Here is an 11,505-nt window from a genome sequence, read left to right on the forward strand (position 1 = left end):
GGGAATATTGTGTCCGTCTTTCGCCTATCCGTCTCGCCTTCAGGAGATCTCACAACCTGGCAAAAGGGGCTGGACCCCAAAAATATTCTATATGGGTTAAGTAGTGACAGTTAATTTCTCCTAGTATTCTGAAAAAATGTTAAACTTGTTTTCTGGTCTCTATTGCTATTTTTTCATATTAAAAATCTGCCATTTCTTTCTCCCTGCTTTTAATATGTTCTATTTCTTGTAGGTTTTCTGCAATTCCAATGTAACACATTTACTTATGCTGCTCAAATTTTATTATTATTTTTTAATCTAAGGACTCATACTTTTCATAGATCTGAAAATTCTTAGAGATTATCTCCTCAAAATGTCCCTGTCTCATTCTCTATTGTTTCCTTCTAGAACAGATATAAAGCAGACATCCTAATATGTATATATATAATTTTTTTTTCTTAATCTTATTTCACCTAACCCTGTGCTGGATCCTGGTTAACTAATTTACCTCTATCTTCCAATTTACAACTTCCAATTTACAATTCCAATTTATAGTCTTCAGGTTTATCTAAACTGCTCTTTGACCTGTCCATTGTATTTTAATTTATGTAATATTTAATTGTAGAAATTCTATTGTATCTTTTTTAATTTGTCTGGTTATTTTTAACAAAAATATTTGAGACATTCACAGACTTACAAGGAGTTTTAATAAATAATACAGAGATAATAATGTACCCTTTACTCAATTTTCCCCATGATAACATCTTACAAACTATAATACAATATAATCAACATGATATTAGCACTCATACCATCTAACAATATTCAGATTTTTCATTTTATACACACACACACACACACACACACACACACACACACACGTGTATGCATGTGTCCTTAATTTTATCATATGTGTAGAAAGAGACATCTACTAGATGTCAAGATACAGAACAGTCCATCATATAAGGATCGTATTATAAATCATACCCTCCTTCCTGCTTACCCCACCTCTTGTACCTGCGACACCATCATTCATCTGCTCTCCATTTCAAAATTTTGTCATTTGAAAAATGTTACATAAATATAAACCTTATTGTAGGTAAACTTGTATGACTGCTTTTCTCACTCAGCATAAATTCAATTTATCCACGTTGTTGCATGTGTAAAATTTGCTATTAACACTCATGTTCAGAACGTTGTATCTAACTATTTTTTAAATAATCTCTTGTTTTTTTCTTTTTCTTTTTTGAACAATTTTAGACATGGTTATAGCATATTCAATATCTAACAATTATAAATCTGAAGTCCTTAGGAGGCTAATTATGCTGTTTATTATTAATGCTAATTATGCTTATAGTATCTTATTTTCTCATGTGGTGAGTAATTTTTGTTAAAAATTTATTCTGGCAGATTTTAATATAAAAAAGCCTGGCATGCATAGTTTAGGGGTATTTTCATCCACAGAGAATTTTCATTTGTTTTTTCCAGGCTCCGCAGAGTGATACCAACTCTAAACTTTAAGTTGATTTCTGGGACTAGGTTTTCCTAGACATAAAAATGATGTAAAATAGCCTAAATTCACTGTTCTTTTAAATTTTTCACTGTGTAATCTTCTTTTGCTGGTGGGTTGTTGTTTTGTTTTACTTTTCCTGATCTAATCTTTTCTTGGAGAACAGTACTTTAAGGGCTTTATTGGGAGGGGGACAGTATTTCCACCTCTCCACCTTCTTTGAGGACAAAGTCTTTTCTCTCTTTCTCTACCTGAACACTTAAACCCAAGGCTCAAGGTCCCTAATACTGGCAAATACCCTCAGGATAACCCTGGCTGTCATATAATCTTCAGTTTTGGTGCCTGGGGATATTCTTTACTTTTATGTGAGCTTAGCTATGCATCTTAAATAATGTTTTCTAATAGTTAATTGGTTTTCATATTACTGAATGTGAAAGTCAAGGGTATACAAAAATGTGGAGAGTTGAATATCAGAGGAAAAAATAACCAATGTTTCCAAACATTTAACCACTCATTCTTCAAACCTTATGAAACATTAGAATTATGAAGGATAACTGAAAAATGCTAGTGTAACTAGTGTTGTGAAAATTTACATGGGAAAAAATATTCTAAGGAATGTTCTTTACATCACACAATTTTCAGGTAAGGTAGACAAAGAAGGCTTTGTTAGGTGGGACTTAAGGATAAGGTAAGAAGTGAATAGATGACGAGTAAGTCACTATAGCCAACAAAGTACCACTGTTCAGGTATGAAATAATTTGTTCAGGGAATAAAGAGCAGAATGACCTTTTTCTCAGAGAAAGTTTCTGTAGTTGAGTAGTAGAAGCAAGAATGTTTCAGCTAATTTGTGAAGTTAAATAGGTGTTTTCCAGGTAGACAGGGATGAGGAAAGAACTAGTCAGGCCTGGCAGAATAATATTCAGCGAAAGAAGTAAGACAGTGCATGATATGTTTATGAAAGTAGAATAATTTGTTGAGGTTAGGAAAGGGGGTTGTGTGTAGAGGTACAAGAAAACAAAGATTCAACTAGGAATGTTAGGCAAAGACTTAAACCAAGAGAGCAGTATATACTTTGCTATAAAGTTTAGAATTTAATTTTTTAATTTAGGCAATGATCCCCTAGTAAACCACATTATGCATTTATTCCAATAAATAAAATAGGTTCTTCCTCAAAATAATTTATATGCCACTGAACAGACAAACCTAGGATAACAATGGAAATGGCAACCCTTTAGGTTGACACCTCCTTGGGAGGTATGCCATAGCCATGAATTTGGGAGCCACTAAAAGATCTGAAGCCAGAGAATTTGAAATGATTTATTTACTTAGGTACTATTCTTCTAGCTGGAGGCCAAGAGCTGAATTAGAAAACCATTGCAGGCAGTTGTCTGGTGAGAAATGCTGAATGTATCAACTATGGTAGAAATAGCGAGAATAAGAGGACAGAATTGAAATGTCAAGAGACAGAATTGATAGGACATTACCATCTGATTATGGAGAATGTTGAAAAGATACACTCAGATTTTTTTTTTTTTTGAGTTGGAGTCTCACTCTGTCACCCAGACTGGAGTGCAGTGGCTGTTCCCGACCACCACAGCCTCGACCTGCTGGGCTCCAGCAATCCTTTTACCTCAGTCTTCCAACTCAGATTTTTGGTTTGGTCAGTTAAGCAGATGGAATAATATTCATTCGTATAATATATTCATTAACTTAGCTGTGCACCAGGCCTAGGGGGCAAGCAGTTCAGAATAGAGCTAGAGGATGAATGCCTGTAGGACAGATGTCTCTATAAAAAATGGAATGGACAGATTCTAGACATCTTTGACCATGTGAAAAACAGTATTTTGGAAAGAGGGAAATTTAAGGAGTAATGATGATAGACTAATAGAAAACCAACCAAAATTCACACACACACACATTTATCAACATATAAGGAAGACTAGTTTGCAGAGTGAGATAGGAAAGTCAGCCAGGTTGTATTTGAAGTGACTATGAGATCTCAGGTTGAAACAGACTGCCAGGGGAGGTGAGAACATATAATATCACAAAGGGTACCTTGTCCTAAATCAAGTGAGGACCAGTTGGAGTTCCCAACTTCATCCGCATGTAAACTGCTTATGTCCCTAATACTGACTTGTACCCCATATCTCTGTAATAAAATAAAGTTACAAAAAATCCAGGCAAGATAGTGAATAGAGATTGTATGTTTATATTTGAAGCTTCAAAGAAAGATCTGGGTGATCCAATGATATATAAATGACATAAGAATTTAAGAGAAAACCCAGACATAGTGTGGTCAAGTTCCAACTCTAGAGAACACCAATATTTAACAACTTGAAAGAGGAAATGAAGCCAACAAAGAAGTGTTCTGAGAAGTGGGAGAAATCTAAGAGAAAGTAATGTCTGGAAACCAAGGAAATAATAATTTTAATTGGAAAAAAAAACCCCTCTGTACATTAGTCAAGGTTCTCCAGAGAGACAGAACCAACAAGAATGGACAGACGGACGGACAGGCAGGCAGGCAGACAGACAAATGATAGGTAATTGATTAGGAGGAATTGACTAACATAATTATGGAGGCTGAGAAGTTCCATAAAACTTAAAAACATAAAAATGTAAACTGGTAACCCTGGGATACTGGTTTCATGGCTCCACCCATGTCCAAAAGCCTCAGAAGCAAGGAACCAATGGTGTAATTCTCAGTCTGAGGATGAAAACCTGAGGAACCAGGGAACCACTGATATAAGTCCTAGAGTCTAAAGGTTAGAGAGCCTAGAGTTCTGATGTCCAAGGGCAGGAGAAGAGTATCCAAATTCCAGGAGAGAGAAAATCACCTTTCCTCTGCCTTTTTTCTAGGCAGGCCCCCAGTGAATTGGATGGTGTTCATCCATGTTGAGGATGGATCTTCCACACTCAATTCACATATTTATCTCCTTTAGAAACACCCTCACAGACATATCCAGAAGTAATGCTTTACCATTTTCTATAATATTCCTTAAGCCAGTCAAGTTGACACCTAAAATTAACCATCATATCCAGTAACTAGCAGAGCCAAATACTAAAGAGAAAACATGCAAGATGTGGATCAAATGATTGGAATTTACAATTGGGGTGTGAATTCTGTCAAAGGAAATTCAGTGGCCTCCTGGGGACTGATGGCTAATTGTACTTTTCTCCAAAGGGAAAGGGGTGCCACCAAATTAGATGAAAGTACAAGACTTGAAAAGAAGAATGAAGGGAAATTTTGAAAAGAGGAAATGAGGGGAGCATAGATAAAGACACACTTATGGGTAGAGAGTATGAAGATGAAGGAGTTCAGTTTTACTTATCTCAGAGAGATAGGAGGCAACTCATTGGCTGAGACCTGGGAGAGTTAGAGATACTGAGGTGGGGGTTTAAGTGGAACAGTAAATATCTGGAGATAGCTATTTTAAGGAATAGGGAAGGAGTTAATCATAGACCCTTACAAAAGACAACAAAAGAGTTTAGCTAAAGCATACAGCTATATACTTGTAAACAGCTCATCAAGTCATGGCCATACTAATCCAAGATTGCAGGTTTGAAAAGAAGATAGATGGAATGATAACCTAGTGAGCCTAGCAAACCTAGGATTCTCTTTATATCTATAATATTCAAAATGAATTTACTATCCTCTGCCAGACACATTTCTTCTAGATCTTATATTTCTTAACTTAGTGAATGGTTCTGCAGTCTCTCAGAATAAAGTCACCCTTGATCCCAATCTCTCTTTCTCTCTCTATTATCCTTTCACATCCAGTCCTATCTATCCCGTTTCCTATTGCACATCTATACTCTGACTCCTTTGTTACTTGGCAGAGGTAGCTCTTTCTATACTGGACCATCCCACCCTCTTTTTCACATAATTCCCCCTCATCCTGCATAACTTAGTTTATATATCACTCCCTCCTTAAAACCTTCTTTCATGATCCCTTTCCCTCCAATCTGCATTAGGGCATCATCAGAGCAAAGCATTCTGGCCATATGTCTTTCAGCACTTAAAACTCTACTGTAGCCGGGTTCGGTGGCTCAGCCTGTAATCCTGCGCCTTTGGGAGGCTGAGGTGAGTGGATTGCCTGAGCACGCGGGTTTGAGAACTGCCTGGGCAGCAAGACCTCATCTCTACAGTAAATCAAAAAAAAACCAGCTGGGCATGGTAGCGCATGCCTGTAATTCTGGCTACTCGGAAGGCTGAGGCGGAAGGATCGCCGGAGCCCAGCAGGTCGAGGCTGCGGTGGCCGGGAGCGGCCACTGCACTCCAGTTTGGGCAACAGAGTGAGACTCCAACTCAAAAAAAAAAAAAACAAAAAACTTTACTGTAAGGCCGGGCTCGGTGGCTCAGCCTGTAATTCCAGCGCTTTGGGAGGCCGAGATGAGTGAATTGCCTGAGCCCGCGGGTTCGAGACCCGCCTGGGCAACTTGGTGAGACCTCATCTCTACAATATAAAAAAAAATTAGCCGGGCGTGGTAGTGCGTGCCTGTAGTTCCAACTACTTGGAAGGCTGAGGCAGAAGGATCGCCGGAGCCCAGCAGGTTGAGGCTGCAGTGCCACTGCACTCCAGTCTGGGTGACAGAGTGAGATTCCAACTAAAAAAAAAAAAAAAACTTTACTGCAATTGTCTATTCTCCCCACTATGCCCACACAACTAAGTTTCTTAAAGGCAAGATTATGTGTTTTATTTCAAGCACCCAATCAATACCTAGCATGGAACTGTTTTTTGAATTAATGAGTAATTATAAAAAGATAGCATTAAACAGCAAAATAAAAGGATAACAATATAGACAAAAAGTCTGTGTTTTTAAATGGTAGGAGATATTTCACAAAGAAGTAGTGTATTGGTGATGTGAAAGACATGATATTTAATAATTATCATGGATCAAATCAATGTCTCTACTAGTCTTAGGTCCATTTTAACATTTGCATGAAAATATAATCCAAATTGTAATTCAGAATGCTAGAACTACATCTCCACTCTGGTGGTGGCCATAGCTGCCCAATGAAAAGAAAAGCATCACCTCCAGCTACAATAGTCCCAAGTACCACATGAGTAAGAAACAGTGATATGAGAAAATGACCCTTGGTCTTTGGAGAGCTGAGGAAGCTTTCCCTACAAATTTTATGAGATAAACACAGGGCATATTCATTTCATAGTAACTTAGTAACTCCTGTGACTTAAAAATAATTTTTAGATATTTGTGTTTAAAGAAATAAAATTATAATCTTATTCTGACAGGTAACCCATCATCTTGTTATGAAGAAACTCATTCAAAAAGAAATCTAGATAGCAGCTCTGAGTCCTCATGTGATAACAATATCTGTGCTCAAATAATGAATGCCCCGAACCCTCCCATGTTTAGCATGTGACTCCAATTCTACAAAAATTTCCCTTAGAATAATGTTTAAACTGATTAATTCCATGTGTATCTCTATGTATGGTGTTCTCAAAGTAGTTGAGACAAATTCTTATTCATATAAATACACTATCTTGTGATATTTCAAGAAATCACGGAGTATCTAAACAATGTCTTTATTATTAGCAAAAACATTGCCATTGTACTAAATAATTAACCAAGCAAGTCCCTTGAGCAAAATCCTTAGCCTCTTGTAACAGTTTCTCATCTGTAAAATGAAGATAATAATCTTTGCATTCCAGTTTTGCTGTAAATATTACAGCTAGTGTATATATGTATATAAAGCAACTCTCACTTTGCCTAGCACAGTCTGCTAACCACAAGATGGCTCTACTTTTCATTTTCTATAAAATTTTTAAAATGCAACTTGATGTTCTCTGTGAAGATACTTGCAATTTAATTTTGTTCTTTTTTGTGAAAATGCAAATACACAGAAGTATGTATCATTCACATGTATGCTCACATATGTCTGGAGGGAAGTGTGGGTGTATCCATCAAATACGTATATATTTTTCTGTGGAGTTATTTGGAGTTATCCAAATAACATGTACAGACTTCTAATGGATTAAATAAAGTTAAACATTTGAATGATTAATTTCACAAATAAAAAAGAAAATATCTGTTGTTCAGAAGCTAAATATACAGTAAAGAAGTTTTTCTGACAGGGCTATACTTAGCTGGAATCAGATCTAGAGGAGATAAATAGAGATGTTTTGTTACATAGACTCTCTTTTCAAACACTTTTGAATTATTTTCTCCTATATACCATTCTTGGAATTTCTCAACTTTCAAAGTAGATAAGATATTTATTTCATACTAAGGATCACACAAATTAAAGTATGATCTCATATTTTCAGTTATAAAAATTGAATTTTCAAAACATTCCAGTTTAATTTACTTTGCCTAAACATTAATTCATCAATATAAAGGGAGAATAACTTTTAATCATTTATTATCAAAATAGATGCTGTGAAGGAAAGAGTTAACATAGCAGGTCTGAGACTGTTATCCTGTTTGCAAGGTTTTTCTTTAGCTGGCATCTGGGAACTTAGATTTTTGGGGGAGTCCTTACCATTCCCTAACTGAAAAGAGTGGCTTACTATGTGTAGATTGTTTGTGTAAACAATATGGCTTATGCTTTAACACTTGCTTTCATTCTAGGAATCTGGAATTTTGGTATGCGCTAAGCAGATGTCTGTGTGGCCAGCTCCAGTAGAAACCTTGGGTACTGAGTTCGCCTGGTAGACATTTTACACATGTGGTAACAATTCATTGCTAGAGTGTTCCACTGGGACAGAACTCTTAGAAGCTTGTCCAGACTTCGTTGTATATACTTTTTTCCTTTGCTGATGTTGTTTTATATACTTTTTGCTGTAATACATCATACCTGTGAGTACAACTAAATACTAATTCCTATGAGTCCTCCTAGAAAATCAAGGAATCTTGGCATGGTTTTGGAATCCCCAATACAGATGCCATAAAATGTCTTTATGCAAAGTATCTTCTAGTGTTTCTTATTTTTATATTGCCTTATTTTTCTTAGGTACACCATTTAGAAATAGAGAGAAATAGACTGAATAGTTTAAAAAAAGGAATAATTATATAAACTTTGCTATCAGTAATAATCTTACTAGGCAGGAGATAGACAAGGCTAACAAATACCCAATTATGAATTCCAAAACAATTTGGATTTTCTCCTAGATTATAGCTCATTTTATAAATATAAATTTTAGATTATTTGTGATAGAGTATAACCTCTTGGGACATTTGAAAATCTTTTTAAGGTTACTGATAATTGTGCAATTTCACTTCTTAGAAATGAATTTCCCTTTAGTGAATGATAATCTAGCCAGTCTAATTTTCAAGTGGGATATATTAAAGTTGTCTCCTTTATTATTAAAAAAGCATAAATACATTAAGCATGCATTCATTTCCATAGCATATCTTAAAAATCTACTTAAGTGAAAATTCTAAATTCTAACTTGTTCTGAGATACTCCTCAATAGTATTTCCAGTGGTAGAGAACTTACATTTTTTTGCAGTGTGGGCATTTTGCCAGAGTGTTGAACCTCAGTTCCATCCACTGTAAAATAAATAAAGAGAGAAATTGAAAAGAAAAACAACTGAAAACTATCCAATCTGATAAGATGTTTTCTTAGTTTAAATGTCATCAGGATCACAACAGAAGCAATCACCTTCTCATGGTTACATGAGCTTTTCCCCCGAACATTCTCTCCCCCTATCTGAAAACACAGTTTGTAATCTCCCTCTGAAATAGTTCCCATGACTTTTCCAAGGCTCTGACGCAATCTAGGTTTGCTTTACAATGAAAACCGAATGTAATGCCATAATTAGGGTCATCTTTTCAGCTGTATGTTTTAGTTCACTTACAGAACATACAAACATTTTTTTATGTGCCTTCAAAGTTGTTTTCCTTTAGTCTTGAGGGTCAATCTTTTAAATACTTGAATACTTAGATTCATTACTAAAATGCAATTCTACTTAAGTGGGAAAGCTATGAAGTACATAAACTAAACAAATTAGGTATAGGTAGAACTAAAGTCAGACTGCTTCCTGTTCTTTCATTGCTTGTATGATGTAACAAAGAAAATGTCTAAACTAGGTCATATACAATAGTTCTTTTATCTTAATCCATGGGAAAATTCTCTCTCAAGTCTCAGTATGTCAGTAAAAGCTTTTCCTATGTGACCTTTCTGTTAAAATATGAATATTAGGTGAGGTGTAGTGACTCATGTCTATAATCCCAATACTTTGGGAAGCCAATACAAGAGGATTGCTTGAACCCAGGAATTCTAGACCAGCCTAGGTAATGGGAGTTCTAGATCAGCCTAGGCCACATGGCAAGAACTTGTCTCTATAAGACATAAAAAAAAATTAGCCAGACTTGGTGTCACACGGTTGTAGTCCCAGTTACCCAGGAGGCTGAGGTGGAAAGATTGCCTGAGCCCACAAGACCAAGGCTGTGGTAAGCTGTGATCATGCTACTGCACTCCAACCTGGGTAACAGAAAGACTTTGTCTCTTAAAAAAAAAAAAAAATATATATATATATATATATATATATATACACACAAAATGAATATCTTATAATAGAGCATGCTATTCTCTTCATTGACTCTAGAAAACTCAGAGCTAAAGTTCAGCTTAATATATTAACTTTACAAGACTAATATAAAATATATGTATGAATTCGTGCTTTTTTTGCTCTATTTTTTATTCTTCTTAATTCTTTCCATATTTTATTTTTAATCCTGCTGAACTTAATGCATCATTGTAACTTGTCTCAATTGCTTTTGAGACTTGCAAGCCAAGGCTGCAACAAAGTAATGAATAAGTAAATGAATTATCCTAGTAATTAAAAAAGTGAAAGACAAAGAACATGGTATAAAGGATATAAGATTATTCATAGTTAGGTGATTAATAGTGATAAGCCTGTAAATCAGAATTAAGAGCTTTGCAGTCAGTGTATTCTTTATAACACTGAGCATCTCTCATTAATCTGAAACTCTCAAAAGCAATCAACATCCACCCAACAGGTGTGTACAGTATTCCCCCATCATCAAGATCTTTGTTTTTCAGAAATTTTGAAATCATATTTAAGTACCATACTTTAATCCAAAACTGCTTTTCTTGCAAAAGAATTAAAGTTTTTAATCACAATTACTGTGCTAATATGGTACTAATTCATTTGCTTGCACTAAATATTAAATAAGAGCCAGTTTTAAAAGTCAGTCTCTAGCCTGCATATTACTTTAGTAATTTTCTTCTGGGTGAAAACTATGTAAATGTATAAATTATTTAAAAAATAAGAAAAACAATGGCACCTACACATCTATCTAAACTTTCAATTTTCATCATTGTTTAGAATTAACTGCCAGATGATTTCAACAGATTAAATATAAACCTATATAACAGTTGTCTTTGATTTTCCTTTTTTTCTTATTCCCCTTCCTATCTTATTAACAGTTCAGTCAATGTTCTCAATTTTTTTATACTGTTCCTGAGCACTGTCATCACTTTGCTGGAAAATAAAAGCCAAACATCTAGTCCCATACTTCTTCAGGCTTGCCCTTATACAATTCACTCTATACAGAATCCATATATTCATAATTAAGCATAAAGCTCTTCAATAGCTTTTCATTACTCTTACAATAATGTTATTTCCTCTAGGTTAGGTTCTTCTGTATGTGTACTAAAAACATGCTACATTTCTTTACTCTAATCTAAACACATTTCATTTAATTCTTGTTTTAATTGTCTTCCCCTTTCTATTAGATCAGAAAACTCCACAAAGACAGATACTGTGCTTCCTGTTAACCACTGTATCCCCAGCACCTAGCCCACTGCCTGGTATGCACTCAACATATATTATGGAGTAAGTGAAATTAATTCATTTGTAATGTAGTTACAAGGATTATCCATGGCAAGGATTTGGAATGTAAAACATAATATGGCAGAATGCAATGTAGTTGTGAAAGGAAGATCCCTAAAGCAAGCTGCAAAAAAAATGTATTATACAGATTTTTAAATGGTATTACTTTCTTTTTTTTTTTTTGAGTTGGAATC

The 11,505-nt window shown here is 35.1% G+C and overlaps 1 protein-coding gene across 3 annotated transcripts in view; it reads right to left on the reverse strand.

The window, feature by feature from the left end:
- Positions 1-11,505, reverse strand: part of TMEM55A (transmembrane protein 55A) — a 61,237-nt gene that overhangs the window by 15,276 nt on the left and 34,456 nt on the right. For all 3 annotated transcript variants that reach the window (XM_008068488.2, XM_021717781.1, XM_008068489.2), the window contains exon 5: positions 8,950-9,002. In XM_008068488.2, coding sequence (XP_008066679.1) covers positions 8,950-9,002 — 53 coding nt within the window. The remainder of the gene's footprint in view (positions 1-8,949; positions 9,003-11,505) is intronic.

The sequence above is a fragment of the Carlito syrichta genome, unplaced genomic scaffold (genome assembly GCF_000164805.1).
Source record: "Carlito syrichta isolate Samal-C Ts95f unplaced genomic scaffold, Tarsius_syrichta-2.0.1 Scaffold311050, whole genome shotgun sequence".
In the NCBI taxonomy this organism is placed as follows: domain Eukaryota; kingdom Metazoa; phylum Chordata; class Mammalia; order Primates; family Tarsiidae; genus Carlito; species Carlito syrichta.